Here is an 18,254-nt window from a genome sequence, read left to right as displayed (position 1 = left end):
ATGATGAAACCCTTTCATCTCTTACATGACTTATCAAAGTCCGTAATATATTTCTCCATGGATGACCACCTATTTCCTGAAATCTATCAAAGGTTAACAATGCTTCATATGCTTCCAACAACTCATCTTTTTTATACGACTTATCCAAAACGGTAATGGAATATCCAATCAGTTTTCAGCATCTAAATCATCCTCAACGAATTCCGAAAAAACTTTCCTCATAACCTTGTATTTTGCTGTTAATGATGAAGCCAAAGCCTATCCAGCCTCTTTCAGGGGAAGGAAGTGACCCGTGTCCACATCTCAGATTCACTGTTCCATTCCTGATATTGTTCTCCCTCCGAGAAAATCCGTGGATAATTAAAGCCTGTCCTTCTGCCATTCTGTAACTAAAATGTCAGCAGCAATGTACTTCTTCTCAGAGAGAGAGAATAAAACTTCTTACACACGAACAAAGCACCAAAGTTTAGTGTTGATCCTCTGCTACCACGTTATTCAAAATAGTAAGAAGTCTTACAACACCAATTTAAAGTCCAACAGGTTTGTTTCGAATCATTTCATCAGGTGTCTCGCCTGATGAAGGAGCTGCGCTCCGAAAGCTAGTGATTTGAAACAAACCTGTTGGACTTTAACCTGGTGTTGCAAGACTTCTTACTGTGCTCACCCCAGTCCAACAGCGGCATCTCCACATCATTCAAAATAGTGTCTGCAGAGGAAGAATCGGTCTAAAGCTGAGTTGTACCTTGAACAGGTTTATTTCCAAAACAGCAAAGGAAACGCAGATACTCTCCCAGTTCCTCACCCCCACCCTTATTCCATTCCACCCTATCCCCTCCAACGCCCAGTTCTCCTCCCCTGAAGATGCTGACTCCCGGGTTAAGGTTCACCCTCACCTAATGTCACCCAGGTGTCTAAATCTTTCCACCTGAAGCTAACAAACTGTTTTGTCAAGGAACGGCACAAACCAATCCAGTGACTATCCGCACGTACTTTGTGTCAGTTGGGTCACCGCGCCCTGCCCCCTTTTCATCCCAGTTCCAGGAGTTTGGAGACTGGGCTCTGGAGGAAGAATGGCGGCCGCAGCTCCCACAATCCCCCGCGCTGGGGAAATCGCTTTATCCGCCGCGCGGGCAGGCGGCCCAGGACTGCGCATGTCCAAGGGAGAGGAGAAACTGCGCATGTACATTGGAGTGCCCACCTCCTGACCGTCATACTCAGATTTGGACCAATGCGAGGAGGTTACACCGGAAGGACTCTGCACCTCTAGCCAATCAGAATGCGGGTTTTGTGTGAATGAAGAGTGAGAACAAAGACAGAAACGTCCTCCTGTCTCCAACCGAGAACATAACATAGAACCTACAGTGCAGAAGGAGGCCTCTGTGAGTAACACTTTCTTTTCTCCTTCTTTCCATTTATTTTCTCATTCTGACCTTGAACTGGTCACTTGCAGCAACTGAAGTGAATCCAGGGAGGGTGCAGACTCTGGAAAGGTTGGCCCAGGTCTCTCTCTCTTTTTAAAAAAAAACATTTTCTGAAGGCATTTATGATTATATAACAGTAATTACAAATATAAACATAACTCAGTAAATACCCCCCCCCCCCACCCCACAACTGTACCCAGCCAACAGACACAGTTCCCCAGCTCACCCTCCTCCTTCACTCACTGATCTTGCCGAAACTAAACTACCTCCCTCTACCCCCTTCCCCCCCTTATTATATCTGCGAACAGTTTAATTTTTCCTCAAAGAAGTCGATAAACGGCTGCTACCTCTGGATGAACCCCAACGTTGATCCTCTTTGGGCGAACTTGACTTTCTCAAGCCTGAGAAACCCGGCTATGTCACTAACCCATACCCCCGATTTTGGGGACTCCGAGTCCCTCCGTGCCAGTAAGACCCGTCTCTGGGCTACCAAGGAGACAACGGCCAAAATGTCAGCCTCTCTCGTCCCCTTGACTCCCAGGTCTTCTGACACTCCAAAAATCGCCACCTCTGCACCCGGTGCCATCCTTGTCTTTAAAACCATGGACATGACATCAGCAAATCCTCGCCAATATCCCCTAAGCTTCGGACATGCCCCAAACATGTGGACATGGTTTGCTGGCCCTCCCGCACACCGCCCACACCTGTCCACCACGCCTTAAAAAACTTGCTCATCCAGGCAACAGTCGTGTGTGCCCGGTGGACCACCTTAAATTATATCAGGCTGAGCCTGGCACATGATGAGGACGTTTTGACTCTACTCAGAGCATCCTCCCAAAGACCCGCCTGTAGTTCCTTATCCAGCTCTTCTTCTCGCTTGCGCTTTACTTCCCCTGTCTGGCGTCCCTCCCACGCCATAAGTTCTTTATAAATTTCTGAGACCATCCCCTCCCCCATCCTCGTTTTTGAAACTGCCTTATCCTGTATCCACTGGGTCGGTAGAAGCGGAAAGGAACCTGCCTCCGGTACGATGTCCTTCACCTGCAAATAATGAAACCTATTCCCTCCTGGGAGTTCAAACTCCTCCTCCAAACAAGAAAAGCTCCCACCAATAAACAGGTCCCCCCGCCTCTCAATCTGTGCTCTCTGCCACCTCTGAAACCCCCCATCCAACCTCCCCGGCACAAACCGTTGGTTCCCACAAATTGGAGCCCACATCCTCTCTCTATCTCTTAAAGACATTGACATTCTTTGCTCTCTCAGCTTGACACATTTATTTGTCTGACTAAAAGGATGGTCTCTTTCCTAATGTTCACAATTAAAGGGCTGCTTTCCCCAGGAGATGGCTGATATTTGAGGGGGCAGTAAATTAATATCGGATAGAGAAATGTCTACTGTTGTTATATGGTACAGATTAGATATATTATTGATGGTTCAGTAATAAAATATATTTGTTATTATTTCTAGTTTTGTAATATAGTTGTGCACCTATGTCATATTTTTCCAGTCAGAGTGATTGTAGCACAGAAGGCGTCCATTCATTAATTCGAAACCATACCGAATCTGTTGAGCAAACTAGTCAGTACAATTACCCGTCTATATCCATGTTCCCCTGCAAGTTTAGTTCCTAAATGGGCCCATGCTATTCCATTTTGAAATTAATAATCATCGCAGCTTCCACCAACCTCATAGGCAGTAAATTAGAAGTTCTGAAAAATTGCCTCTGAATAAAGTTCTTCCCGCACCCCCCATTTCTAATCAAGCAATACAGTTCAGCGGCACAGTTACACAGCTACTCACAGCACCAGAGACATAGGTTCAATTCCGGCTCCAATTTCCGGGTGCTCTAATTTCCTCCTACAGTCCAATGGTGTGCAGTTAGATGGATTGGCCATGCTAAATTGTCCCGTAGTGTCTAAAGATGTCCAGGTTAGGTAAATTGACCATGATCAATGCACAGGGTTACGGGGATATGGCAGGGAGTGAGCCTAGGTAGAGTGCTTTTTCTAAGGGCCGGTGCAGACCCAATGGACTGAATAGTCTCCTTGTGCACTGCAAGAAACATTACCCAAATTCTGTAGTCCAGTCAAATGGACAAATATCTCTGGCAGCTGCCAAAAGATTTTGAGATTCCCTTTTCCAGGACAGGTTGCAAAGTGCATGGATCTGTTGATCAGCTGATTCAGCATCTTCAGGAGAATTGGGAGTATGGATATTAGTTACAACAGAGTGAGAATGGAGTCAGAGTGTGTGGGGTGGAGATTTACAGCTTTGAGGGAATGAGAGAGGAAAGAATGTTCCATAGAAACTGGAATTGTCTGTTCTGAATTTCTGTCCTGTACCGACACGGAGATGATCTTTGTAAACATATTTAACAGGATATTAGAAGATGAGGATTTACACACAGAAATCTCAAACCAAATATCACATCAAACCAAACATCACATCAAGATCTGACAGTCACTCAATTCATCAGGATCTGAATATCATCGGCCTTTGAATCTATAAGGAGAAATGTTTTTCTGTTCCGTCAGATTCAGATTTTAAACATCAGTGTGACTGAAAATGCACCGAGATACACACACTCAATAAGAATGTTCCAAAGCACTGACTTTTAACCAGTTACACAGCCTGAAAAAACATTGCATCATTCACAGCGGGGAGAGACCGTATCCGTGCTCTGTGTGGGGACGAGACTTTAAGAGACACAAGGACACCAGCAGCATGGAGAAGCCATGGAAATGTGGGGACTGTGGAAAGAGATTCAGATCCCCATCTGTGCTGGAAACTCACCGACGCATTCACACTGGGGAGAGGCCATTCACCTGCTCTGTGTGTGGGAAGGGATTCAGTCAGTCATCCACCCTGCAGACACACCAGCGAGTTCACACCAGGGAAAGGCCTTTCTCCTGTTCCATGTGTGGACACCGATTCACTCATTTATCCACCTTGCAGGCACACAGGCGAGTTCACACCGGTGAGAGGCCATTCATCTGCTCTATGTGTGGAAAGGGATTCACTCAGTTATCCAGCCTGCTGAGACACAATGTCACTCACACCAATGAAAGGCCCTTTAAATGCTCTGACTGCGGGAGTGGCTTCAAAAGCTCTCGGGAGCTGATGACCCACCAGGGCATTCACACTGAGGAGAGACCGTTCAGCTGCTCTTACTGCACAAAGAGGTTTCGAAAGTCATCCACACTACGGACACACCAGCAAATTCACACCGGGGAAAGACCGTTTACCTGCTCTGAGTGTGGGAAGGGATTCACTAAGTCACCCGATCTGCTGATACACCAGCGAGTTCACACAGGGGAGAAACCATTTACCTGCTCTGAGTGTGGGAAGGGATTCAGTTCTGCAACCCAACTGATGAGACACCAGCGAGTTCACACCAGGGAGAGGCCATTCATCTGCACTGGGTGTGGGAGGGGATTCGCTCATTTACCCAACCTGTTGAGACACAATGTCACCCACACCAATGAGAGACCCTTTAAATGCTCGGACTGTGGGAGCAGCTTCAAAACCTCTTCGGTACTGATGGAACATCAGCGCACTCACACCGGGGAGAGACCATTCATCTGCTCTGTTTGTGGGAAGGGATTCACTCGGTCATCCTATCTGTTGAAACACCAGCAAGTTCACAAGTGATGACAGGGGTTGGATTCTGCTGTTATTGCTGCTGTTAATCACATCCAGGACTGAACCATGTTCATTTTGACACTTGGTGAAGTGGGAGGGTCGGAGGATTTATTTCTGCTGGACTGGCCGTTCTCATGACTTTGCTTCCAGTGGGCTGATGCTCTTTGAAACTGGGAGTATTTGGAAACCAAAGGTAGTTTTAAGGGATTTATATTTGTATGGATAAACATTAGAAAAAAGTTAGTTTTCGGTAGGTGTTTTGTGCCTCGAAGGGAGCTGTAGTTAGACGTTAAAGGCGGTCTACGTGGGGATTAGCTTCAATCCTAGGATACGATTGTGTTTAGATAGCTCCGCATAAAGAAAAGATAGTTGCTGAGCAACTAGAGAGGCCCTGAAAGATGGCGAACAGCTTTCTTTTGTTCTTTAGTTTATAGCTGAAAGCTAGCAGCAGTTGCAGGCAGTTGGAGTCAGGTCACGGAGCAGGGAACAGCTCCCAACTCTGCTCGAAGCTGGACAGAGAAACCAACTCTCTCAGCTTTGCTATAAGAAAAGCTGGATATTGGAGTAATGTGCAGGAAAGAAGATTCAGAGGAAACTCAGGGATAGCTGGGTCTGAAAACCTGGAAAGAGAACAGGATTCTGTTCAGGGACACCAGACAAAGCTGAGAAGGAATTGGTTAGTGAAAATACAAGACAAACGTTTCATTAAAAAATCCTCACTGTTAAAATGTGTTAATATCGTCTATGAACAACTTGTAAAGTATTGGTTGGATATCAGAATTTGTGTAACAGTGAAAGTCAGTGAAAGCAGTGAAATCATAAATGGGTTGGTCCACAATCCTGGCACAGATTTCCTGCTAAAAATTGGAGTCAAAAGGGCCCTTGGAAAAGTTGGACTGGATTTTGGAATGTGGATCACTAAGTAAAGGTATTCTTATAAGGGAATATTTTTTAAAGTATTTTGGGAATGGAGTTTGGAAACTCTCATATGACAGTCATCTGGGGCGATTCTAAGGAGAAATCCGGAAACACTAACTTTGTGCCAATGAGACCATTGGGGCTTCAAATGTATTTTGTCATCCACGTGAGTCTTAAAACTTGTGTGTATTGGTGAAGCGGAAGGAGGTGTAAAGGAGGATTGTATTATAATCCATTTTTATGTTTAATTTTTTTCTTATTGATAAAACTAATCAGTAGCCCCGTGACTCTGTTTCATTTAAAAAAGTTAAAGTCTTTTGAGCCAGGGTTCCATTATGGGATCTTCCTGTTCCGTTATAACGTCAACTGGGATCGGAACAGGAGTGAAATTTTCTACTGAAATGGAAACATGGAAAATAGGAGCAGGAGGAGGCCATTCGGCCCTTCAAGCATTCTCTACCATTCATTCTGATCATGGCTGATCATCCAACTCAGTAACCTGTTCCTGCTTTCCCCCCCGTGTCCTTTGATCCTTTCAACCCCAAGATTTCTATCTAACTCCTTCTTGAAAACATACAATGCTTTGGCCATAACTGCTTCCTGTGGTAGCAAATTCCACAGACGCACCGCTCTCTGGGTGAAGAACTTTCTCCTAATCTCAGTCCTCAGTGGTTGACCCTGTATCCTCCTGGACACTAAATAGTGTTTTTCCCCAACTACACACAGATCGAAAATAAATTCAGAAAGAACTGGAAAAACGCAGCAGGTCTGGCAGCATCTGTGGGGAGAGAAACAGTTGACGTTTCACGTCCAATGTAACTTACTTCAGAACTAAAGAGAGGGAGAAATGTGCTGGGTTTGATGCTGGTGAGAAAGGGTCAGGTAGAACAAAAGGGAATGTCAGGGATTGGTTAGAGGGTGGGTGAGATTAAAAGACAAAAATGTCCTGTTACAAAAGGCAAAGGGAGAGGTACTGGTTGCAGTAAAGAAACAAAGCATTGGGGTGGAACGGTGACACAGTGGTTAGTTCAGCTGCCCACGGCGCTGAGGTCCCAGGTTTGATCCTGGCCCCGGGTCACTGTCCGTGTGGAGTTTGCACATTCGCCCCATGTCTATGTGGGTTTCAGCTCCACAACCTAAAGATATGCAGGTAGATGGATTGGCCACGCTAAATTGCCCCTTAATTGGAAAAAAATAATTGAAGACTCTAAAGAAATTTAAAAAAAGAAATAAAGCATTGGTCCAGAGTAAGCGTTAATGGCAGAATAAAGGACAGCTCTGTCTGGAAGCAAAAAACATGTAAACAAGATGCAGACTGGCACTCAGTAAAAAAACAAATCAAAATGGAGGAGAGAGTTCAGGGTGTGAGGTTGTTGAACTCAATGTTGAGTCCAGAAGGCTGTAAAGTGCCTCATGGGAAGATGAGGGGCTGTTTGTCCAGCTTGTGTTGGGCTTCTCTGGAACATTGCAGCAGGCCGAGGACAGAAATGTGAGCCTGAGAGCAAGGTGGTGAATTCTTCTGGCAGCAAGCGGAGGGTCAGGGTCATGCTTGTGGACTGAGTGGAGATGTTCCACAAAGAGGGCAGGGAACAGGCTACAGATGAATTAAAGATAAACCATTTGTGTCCAGAATATTGTGAATATCCTTTTACTCTGGTTGTCTTTGATCCTCAAGTCATTTTCTGTTTTTTTGAACCATGTTATGCTTCATTAATAAACATTTATCATAACATTTGATTTTTCATGATTAGATTGATGTCGTTCAGGGAAAGTGGGTGAGAGGGGTTGACAGGCTCTTTAACAGAAAGTGAGTCCCTCTGAGGTAATTGGCAAAGGAGCCAGAGGGGGGAATGAGATTTTATTTTATTTATTGACACAGCGAATTGTTCTGACATGTCTGAAAGCAGATTCAGTTGGATCTTTCCAAATGGTAAATACTTGTAAGGGAAGAATCTGCAGGGTTCTGGGGAAAGAGCAGAGTATTTGGAGGAATGGGAGAGTCCTCTCAAAGAGATAGCGGGGACCCGGTGGGCTGAATGGTCTCCTCCCGCAAGCTGTGAATCTGAGCCTCCTGCTTTTGTGCAGGTTAAAAGGGACAGATTTCATTGCAGCCTCTTCCCTGTATATGTATTTACAGAGACAGGTTTCTCTTTAGCTCTGAGTGACCGATATAACAATTGGTTGGAGGCCCATTTCCCAGTCAGTCCTCCAGCACTTTCCTGTCTCTCTATTAGTGCGACGTCCATGGCATTTTCCCAACTGCGCACAGGCCCCGTTATTCTCAGCTAAATTCAGCCTCAGCTCTATTGCCTGGCTGTCATTGACATGAGCAATAGAGACAGAAAGGTGCCCGAGGCTCAAATGGGAAGTCAGAACTTGTGGCTCTAAACCAACACTTAAACATTTGTCAGTCAAATCCACGTTATTTATATTGGGGTGTTTATTATTAGATTTAGGCACTGGAGACAAAGGGTGGGTGGGGTTTTAAAGGGTAACTTTCCATTTCTAACTTTGTATTGTCTCGAGTGTCAGCCGTGGTTCAGTGGGCAGCTCTCTCACCTCTGAGTCAGAAGGTTGTGGATTCAAAACCCAGTCCAAGGACTTGAGGACAAAAATCACATCCAACATTCCTCGTCCCAGCACTGAGGGAGTGCTGCACTGTCAGAACAGCCTTCTTTCAAATAAGATGTGAAACTGAGGTCCTGTCTGCCCCTCTCAGGTAGGTGTAAAAGTTCCCACAGCCACTATTTTGAAGAAGAACAGGGGTGTTATCCCCGGTGTCCTGGTCAATATTTATCCCTCAATCAACATCACTAAAAACAGATCATCTGCTCATTATCACATTGCTGTGTGTGGGATCTTGCTGTGTGTAAATTGGCTGCTACTTTTCCTACATTGTAACAGTGACTACACTTCAAAAGTACTTCATTGGCTGTAAAGCACTTTGGGACGTCCTGTGGTTGTGAAAGGTGCTATAGAAATGCAAGTTTTTAAATTGAAGATTTATCATAGATTATCATAGAATTTACAGTGCAGGAGGAGGCCATTCAGCCCATCGAGTCTGCACCGGCGCTTGGAAAGAGCACCCTACCCAAGGTCAACACCTTCACCCTATCCCCATAACCCAGTAACCCCACCCAACACTAAGGGCAATTTATCATGGCCAATCCACCTAACCTGCACATCTTTGGACTGTGGGAGGAAACCGGAGCACCCGGAGGAAACCCACGCACACACGGGGAGGATGTGCAGACTCCGCACAGACAATGACCCAAGCCGCAATCGAACCTGGGACCCTGGAGCTGTGAAGCAATTGTGCTATCCACAATGCTACTGTGCTGCACCAGTGTTTTCTGAACTTGTTATTTGGAACTTTATTGATTTCAGCCACCCCCAACTTACCATTTAATAAATTCACTTTGGTTCAGACAAGGCAATTAAGGCAAAGGCAGAATTCTCTTGATGTTAAATTAAAAAAGTTTATTCAAAGAAACTTTCAGACATTGACTTTTACAACTTCATGCGGGTGATCAGTCTGTAGAAGCGAAACCCTCTCTGGCTCCTTTGACAGTAATTTCCTTGGAACTCAGCCTCAAGAATCTTCAGTACTTGGCAGCAAGGAAGACCTTCAGAACCTCTGCTTTTATCCCCAAAGTGACCATTACTTCACGTCAGAGTTGGGCCTGTTGTAACATGAGCATGTTGTAACATGTGGGGCAGCACGGTAGCACAAGTGGATAGCACTGTGGCTTCACAGCGCCAGGGTCCCAGGTTCGATTTCCCGCTGGGTCACTGTTGTGCGGAGTCTGCACGTTCTCCCCGTGTCTGCGTGGGTTTCCTCCGGGTGCTCCGGTTTCCTCCCACAGTCCAAAGTCGTGCAGGTTAGGTGGATTGGCCATGATAAATTGCCCTTTGTGTCCAAAAAAAAGGTTAGGAAGGGTTATTGGGTTACGGGGTTAGGGTGGAAGTGAGGACTTAAGTGGGTCGGTGCAGACTCGATGGGCCGAATGGCCTCCTTCTGCACTGTATATTCTATGTTCTATGACAATTGGTCAATTTGGTCACTGGATCAATTTATTTGGATCCTCAATTACTGACACCACCTTTCATTATCTCAGACAGGAATACAATAGAACTGTTTCATACGACCCCTTTATCTAATTCTATACATTCCCTTATTCAAACAGTTTCAAATGTTGAGGCTAATCAGAGTTTGAAGGTCTCTCTTGCCAGTACATTTATCCTCATTGCACATTCTTTACAAGCACAGCAATTAAGCTTTTACATTTTTACAGCAAATAAAACTGAGTCTCTTACTGTAATTACTGATCCATTATTGATTATTTAATTGGAACTCAATTAATGCTCATTACTTAATCAGTCATGTGTTACTGACTGGTAGCTAATTAATACAGTAATCTTTAATTAATATATTTGGTTAATACAATATTCACTAGTTGAAAATGACAGTTTTGTGAAAGACAATACCTTTCTTTCTTACTAACCTAGATTGGATTGAACATTGAGTCTTCGACTTGAGCCAGACATTGGCAATATATGATCTTCTGTAACTTTACAAAATTCTGGAACAATTTGTTACTGGAAACAATTTTGCCTCACTCAGCTTTGGTTTGGAACAGAATGAATTTTTAAAATAAAGGTCCAGTCACGTTTTAGAGTTTAACATGGTTTCCTTAACCTTGTTACTCATAACAGTGAAGATGGACGAGTGATTGATTTTTAAAACAAAATATTATCAATGAGGCATACCCAGAATTTCCGACATTATAATAATACAATCGCTTATTGTCACAATAGGCTTCAATGAAGTTGCTGTGAAAAGCCCCTAGTCGCCACATTCCGGCGCCTATTAGAGGAGGACATTACAACAGTGACTACACTTCAAAAGTACTTCAAAGGCTGTAAAAAGCTTTAGGAGATTGTGTTCATGAAAGTTGGTATGGAAATAGATACAGAATCCCTTGAGTGCAAAAGGAGGCCATTCAGCCCATTGAGTCAGCACCGACTCTTCCAAAGAGCACTCCACCCATATCCACTCACCCGTAACCCCATAACCTAACTTGCACATCTCTGGACACGGAGTGGGGGGGGCAATTTATCAGGGCCAATCACCCTAACCCATACATCTTAGGACTGGGAGGCAACCAGAGCACTCGGAGGAAACCCACACAGACACGGGGAGAATGTACAAACCACACACAGACAGTAACCAAGGCCAGAATTGAACATGGGTCCCTGGTGCTGTGAGGCAACAGTGCTAACTACTATACCACTGTGCCGCTCAAATAAATGTAATTTATTTTTAGAACTAGTTTCCAAACTTGGATATATCACACTCGGTCCACTCACGAAGATCACTCATAAAGACTGAGACTTGATTTTATGTAACAATCATGTCTTTCACTGCATTTCAAATACCCTGTGAAAATCCAAACACAGTATCTCGTGAAGGTATTTGAAATGAAATGAAATGAAAATCGCTTATTGTCACAAGTAGGCTTCAATGAAGTTACTGTGAAAAGCCCCTAGTCGCCACATTCTGGCGCCTGTTTGGGGAGGCTGGTACGGGAATTGAACCGTGCTGCTGGCCTGCCTTGGTCTGCTTTCAAAGCCAGCGATTTAGCCCAGTGTGCTAAACCAGCCCCTTTGCTATTTGATTTAAAACAGAATGACTTCTTGTGATTTGGGATTCACTGCCTGACAATGGTGCAGGAAGTAAATTCTGCTGTAACTTTCAAAAGGGAACTGGACAGATTCTGCAGGAAAATAAACTTGCAGGGTGATGGGACCAATCAGATTGTTCATTCAAAGAACTAGCATGGGAATAGTGGGCTTAATGGCCTCCTGCTTTGCCCTTTGATTCTCGTTTACATTTGAAGAAAATCTTAGACTTGAACCAGAGATTGGCAGTATTTGGGAAATACCTGAAACCCACTTCCGAGGAGGGGGGTAGAAGCGGAGATGATGAAATGATTCCAAAAGAAAATGGGATGGGCTTTTGAGGGAAAGAAACCAACAGGGATACGGGGATAGAACAGGGCAATCATTTGATCTACAGAGATCTACAAGTTGTGAATCTTTGGAATTCTCTACCCCAGAGGGCTGTTGGAGCTCAGTCATTGAGTGTGTTTAAAACAGAGACTGACAGATTTCTAAACACCAATAACACAAAGGGATATGGGGATAGTGTGCGGGAAAAGCATTGAAGTGGATGATCAGCCATGAATGGTGGAGCAGGCTCGACGGGCTGAATGGCCAACTCCTGATTCTATGTTCCAATGATACAAAGATGCGAGAAACACCCAGATAAATTAGACAAAAGAACCCTGTAACCACCATAGCCCATCTTCATGGCAACGTGGCTGCTTTGGGAACTAAATATCTTCCAACGTGCAAACACCTTTTCATTCTGTGCTCCTCGTCAAACTTGGAACCAGGTAATCGCAACTAACCTCAAAAATGGTCAGCCCACTGGAGGCAGAGGTGTTAGACCGGCCAGTCCAGCAGAAAGAAACCCTCCAATCATCACCATTCACCAGATGTCAGAATGAACAAAATGCAGTCCTGGATGTCAGTGAGAGCAGAAACAATAACAACGGAGCCAACATCTGTAATTTATTGTGAACTTGTTGGAGTCACAACAGGTGTGATGAATCACATAACCCCTCCCCACATTGAGAGCAGATGAATGGTCTCTCCCCAGAAATAACCCGCTGGTGTCTCCGGATCATTGAATGCTCAGAGCAGGTGAATGGCTTCTTCCAGGTGTGAACTCACGAGGGTTCCTGGAGGGAGTATCGATATCTGAATCCCTTCTCTCATTAAATGCAGGTTAATGCCTTCTCCCCTGTATGAACTCTCTGATGTCTCTGCAGGTGGGATAACCGAGTGAATCTCTTCTCACACTGAGAGCAGGTGAACGGCCTCGCCCCAGTGTGAACTCGCTGGTGTATCCGCAGTTCGGATGACTGAGTGAATCTCTTCTCACACTGAGAGCAGGTGAACGGCTTCTCCCCAGTGTGAACTCGCTGGTGTCTCCGCAGGCTCGATGAAGTAGTGAATCCCTTCTCACACTGAGAGCAGGTGAACGGCCTCTTCCCAGTGTGAACTCGCTGGTGTGACTGCAGGGCGGATAGCTGAGCGAATCCCTTCTCACACTGAGAGCATATGAATGGCCTCTCCCCAGTGTGAACTCGCTGGTGTGTCCGCAGGTCAGATGATTGACTGAATCCCTTCTCACAATGAGAGCAGGTGAACGGCTTCTCCCCAGTATGTACTAGCTGGTGAATCTGCAGACTCCTTAAAGTAGTGAATCCCTTCTCACACACAGAGCAGATGAACGGCCTCTCCCCAGTGTGAACCCGCTGGTGTTTCCGCAGGTCGGATGATTGAGTGAATCCCTTCCCACACACATAGCAGATGAACGGCCTCTCCCCGGTGTGAACACGCTGGTGTGTCCGTAGGTGGGATGATTGAGTGAATCCCTTCTCACACTCAGAGCAGATGAACGGCCTCTCCCCAGTGTGAACTCGCTGGTGTTTCTGCAGGGCGGATAACTGAATGAATCCCTTCCCACACACAGAGCAGGTGAACGGCCTCTCCCCAGTGTGACTGCGCCGATGAGCTTCCAGTGCAGATGGAACCCTGAATCCCTTCCCACAGTCCCCACATTTCCACCGTTTCTCCAGGGTGGGGTGTCCTCGTGTCTCTCCAGATTTGACAATCAGTTGAAGCCTCGTCCACACACACAACACGTGTACGGTCTTTCCAGACTGTGAATGGTGTGATTTTTTTTTGGTCTGTGTAACTGGTTCAAACTCTTTCCACGGTCAGTGCTCTGGAACACTCTCACCCGGGTGTGTGTGTCTCGGGGCTTTTCCAGTCACACTGATCTTTTGAAGCGGACAGAAAAGACAAACATTTCTCCTTCTAGATTCTAAGTCCGGTGATATTCAGTTACAAGGAATTGAGAGACTCAGTCAGATTGAGACGTGATGTTTGAGATTTCAGTCTGTAATTCCTCCTCTTCTAATATCCTGTAAAAACAATTTACAAAAGTTACTTTTCTTCTCATTTTGGAGAAGGTATCCTGAGGGTAACGACAGTCTGGCCGTGGGGTTAATCCTCCGGGTCCTCAGTCTTATTGAGGAATGTCCCCTTGGGTCTATTGTGCTCGTGATTCTTTGTATTTTTGTTATTATGGGAGGGTTTATGTGTTGCTAACTTTATCCTACTCTGGTACAGACGGGGCTTTTATCTGTGAAAGGAGCAGTTTGGGGAGACTTTGGTGCCTCTGGTGTAAAGTGAGTTGGAGGAGGGGGTAATGGCGCACGCCCGATTGTGGTGTAAAAATCTGTTCCTGTTCTCTCTGTCGCCTAACTAATGGCGGCAGTCAATCTGCAAATTTTCTCAGGGAATGTACGGGGCATCCATCACCCTATCAGAAGGAAAAAGATCCTCTCCTTTCTTAAGGAGAAAGTCGACATAGCTTCATTACAGGAAATCCATCTGGATGATGAGGAACACTATAAATTGAGGCAGGATTGGGTGGGCCACGTTTTTTGCCTCCATTTCGTCTAGTAGCAAGGGTGTGGAAATGCTTATTAATAAAAATATCACTTTTAAGGTTGAAACCTGCACCAAGGACAAAGCAGGTGGATATATGATCATTAGAGGTTCGGTGCATGGAGATGTTGTTTCAATAGTGAATGTTTCTGGATCCCCGGATTACTCCCCGGAGTTAATTATAAAGGATTTTGCAGAGTTAGCTTCAATTAACTCTTTTGTGGTTGGTGACTTCAACTGCCACTTAAATCCTCTGGTAGATAAACTCCCGGTACCACCAACACCCCCACGCTGCAGGCTTGGGCGTTGGCCTCGGCTTGTAATTTGATGACTGTAGGAATTTCAGAGTTTTTGTATTCTGGGTATTTAGCGCAGTCAGGGTTAAAAACCTGAGTTAGTGTGTGTCACTGCGGCAGTCAAGTTTCTAAAAGAAATCCTAGTTTGAAAGAAAACTAAGTTTTGGTGCCAGAGGTGCAATTAAAGCATCGTAAAAAACATGGGCTAGTGGAAAGTTGTTTGGATGAAGGGGATTCCCTGTGGAGTTAATTAGATTTAATCTTGGTAAGATGATGTCAGTACTGGGAGGAGCCACGGTTTCAGGCTTTTTGCAGGAAAGCAGTGTTTTAGTTGAGAATTAGTTGAAGATATGAGCACAGGTCAAGCATCTCAGTTCAGTTGAAAAGATATGCCTGGAGCTAGATTAGCAGTTTCTTTCCAAGCAGAAGAGTGGAATTAGAAGGTGAGCTGTAACAAGCTGAAACAGCTTCCGATGAAATACAGCCAGAGTTTCTGCATGGTTCTGACAAGATTCAGATCTTTTCTTTAACGCAGTGACACAAGATCTCATTTTCTCAAAGAACATCTCTGAGGGCTAACTGTTTAACGGTGGATTGAGAGCTGAGATGTGTTTTTGTTGTTTGAGTGGTAATAAAGGTAGCAGTTAAGGGTTATTGTATTCACTGTATTGATTAGCATTGTTTAAGGGCTAATTGTCAGCAGTTTTCTGGTGTGATGTTAAACTTATTTTAATATTGTGCCAGTAATAAAGTTTGTTTTCATACAGCATGGCCCTATTTTTCATAAAATCACTCCTGGAGTGAGGTATCCTTTCCTCAGTCGTACAAAACACAAATAAAATATTGGGGTTTCTGGCCAGTATCCGAGCCACTGTTGGGGTCTGGTCCGGGATCATAACAGTGAGGAGGTGGGTTATGTGGATGTTTAGAGAACTTTGTACCCGAGGAGCAGAGATTTTACCTTCATTCCAGCCCCACAGCAATGTCAGACTAGAATCGCCGACTTCTTTGTGCCGAGGACGATCCTACACCTGGTGTCCTCTTGCACCACAGGGAGCATCATAATCGCAGACCTTCCCCCGTTTGTCTGGAGTTTCTGCTCGAGGGCTCACCCCCAGGACGAGAATGTGGAGGTTTGGAGCCTCCCCGAGTTCATTTATTATGCACTTTCGGGAAGAGTTTGAGTTCTTCCTTTTGGTTAACTCGAACCCTGGGATTTCCCCTGCCATTTTGTGGGAGACGTGTAAAGTTTATGGTCGGGGCTGATCATTTCTCACACTGCTAATAAAAGGTGCAGGATGCTGGAGAACCAGCGGCGTCTGGAGGTTTGTTTGGTGAAGATGGAGGAGAATCATATGGAGGGCCCGAGTAAGCTATTGCTGAAGGAGGTTAACGCAGCAAGAGTGGCTTTGGACTCCCTGTTGACTCAGCAGGCCGAGAAAAGTTGAAAGTTTGTGAGGTCGAAGTTTTCGAGTTTGGGAATAAGCCGAGCAAATACTTGCCTGTTTGACAAAGAAAAAAGCCGACTTTCGAGCGAATCCCTCTGTGTGGCTTGGGGGATGAAAAAGGGTCATGAAGACGGAGGAGATAAACAGGGATTTGGGGAATTCTATGCAGGATTACACAAGTCTCAGCAGTCTGGTGATGTGTTGGTGGGTGTGGAGCATTTTCTCTCTTCCCTGAAGCTTCTGCAGGCCTCAGAAAATCTTAATGCTCCCTTTTCTTGGGAAGAAGTGTCAAAGGCCGTGAAGGAGTTGCAGCCGGGTAAAGACCAGGGACCGGATGGCTGTGGGTGTGAATTTTATCAGGGGGATTGAGGATTTGTTATTGGACCCGTTGGTGGGTATGTATTGTCACTCTTTTGACTCTGGGATGCTGCCACTGACTCTTTGTGAGACTACTATCTCTTTAATTTCTGAAGGCAGACAAGGACCCAGAGGAGTGGGCCTCTTATTGCCAAATCTCTCTTTTGAATGTTGACTTGAAACTGCGATCTTATGTTTTGGTGATAAGGCTGGCGGACATCCTTCCGACAATCGTGCGGGAGGACCAGACTGGGTTTATACGGAGAAGATTTTCCAGTAACAATGTTGGAAGGTTGCTGAATGTGATTCAGGCTTTTCAGAAATATGCACTGGATGGGCTGGTGATCTCCTTCGATGCAGAGAAAGCTTTTGCTTGAGTTGAGTGGAATTATCTGGTGTTTCCGCTGTGAGGCTTTGGGTTGGGTGAGGATTATATTGAGTGGATTCAATTGTTACATCACAGACCAGCAGCGGCGGTGCTCACCAATGGTTTAAGGGCATCAAACCTTGAGCTTCAGAGAGGGACTAGACAGGGCTGCCCTCTGTCCCCCTTGCTGTTTGCGTTGCCCACTGAGCCCTTTCCGGAGGATATCAGATCGGATCCTCTGATATCGGGCCTGGAGGGTGGGGTGAGGCAGCACAAGATCACTGTGTGTGCAGATGACAGGCTGCTGTTTGTGTTGAACCCCAGTCTTTCAGTCCTGGACATTATTCGAGCAGTGGATAGATTTAGTGGCTTCTCTTGTATCGAGATCAATTTTACTGAGTTCGAGCCCATGCCGGTGGGGAGGGGTTGAGGGGTAAGCCCCCTCCTCTTGCTAACTTCCCCTTCAGATGCCCCACCCCCCCTCCAAGCCATTTACAAACCTGGGGACGTCAATGGCCCCTCTTTTAGGCAGCTTTATGAGGTCAACTTTCCACAGCTGATGATGACTATTAGGTGGGACCTTGCCCGGTGATTGGCTCTTACGATTTCATGGTGAGGGAGGATTGCCTTCATTAAAATGAATGTGTTGCCCAGACTGTTGTACCCTCTGCAGATGCTGCCTATACTGCTGTTGACCAGAGTCGTTTGGGAAATTAATCAAATCAGGGCAGGACCCACTCAGTTAATGGTAGGATGTTGGGGAGAGTTACAGAACAAAGAGATCTAGGAGTACAGGTTCATAGCTCCTTGTAGGTGGAGTCGCAGGTGGACAGGATGGTAAAGAAGGCAGTCAGTATGCTCAGTTTTATTGGTTAGAATATTGAATACAGGAGTTGGGATGTCTTATTGAAGTTGGACAAGACATTGGTAAGACCGCACATGGATAGGCTGGGACTTTTCTCCCTGGAGCGAAGGAGGCTTAGGTGACATAGAAAAGGCATATAGTCAACATCTTTTCCCTAAGGTAGAGGAGTCTAGAACTAGAGGGCACAGGTTTAAGGTGAGAGAAGAGAGATACAAAAGAGACCAGAGGAGAAATTTCTTTACATAGAAATGAATGAAATGAAAATAAATTGAAGGCTTCAAATGAAGTTACTGCGAAAAGCCCCTAGTCACCACATTCCAGCGCCTGTTCGGGGAGGCTGGTAGAGGTGGTGAG

The 18,254-nt window shown here is 45.4% G+C and overlaps 1 protein-coding gene across 1 annotated transcript; it reads left to right on the top strand.

The window, feature by feature from the left end:
• The first annotated feature begins 1,301 nt into the window (after positions 1 to 1,301).
• On the top strand, positions 1,302 to 6,637 carry LOC140422074 (uncharacterized). The gene is made up of 2 exons (XM_072507073.1): positions 1,302 to 1,379; positions 3,800 to 6,637. Exon 2 carries the CDS (start codon positions 4,146 to 4,148, stop codon positions 5,070 to 5,072), a length of 927 nt encoding a protein of 308 aa, XP_072363174.1. The 5' UTR covers positions 1,302 to 1,379; positions 3,800 to 4,145; the 3' UTR covers positions 5,073 to 6,637.
• Positions 6,638 to 18,254: the final 11,617 nt, after the last annotated feature.

This window comes from Scyliorhinus torazame, chromosome 5, assembly GCF_047496885.1.
Source record: "Scyliorhinus torazame isolate Kashiwa2021f chromosome 5, sScyTor2.1, whole genome shotgun sequence".
In the NCBI taxonomy this organism is placed as follows: Eukaryota; Metazoa; Chordata; class Chondrichthyes; order Carcharhiniformes; family Scyliorhinidae; genus Scyliorhinus; species Scyliorhinus torazame.
Note: the sequence above shows the minus strand (reverse complement) of the source record. Positions and strands in the feature narration are given on the sequence as shown.

Bases quoted from the DNA above. Each gene is read 5' to 3' on its own strand.
- LOC140422074 (XM_072507073.1), top strand. From the start codon at position 4,146: ATGGAGAAGCCATGGAAATGTGGGGACTGTGGAAAGAGATTCAGATCC.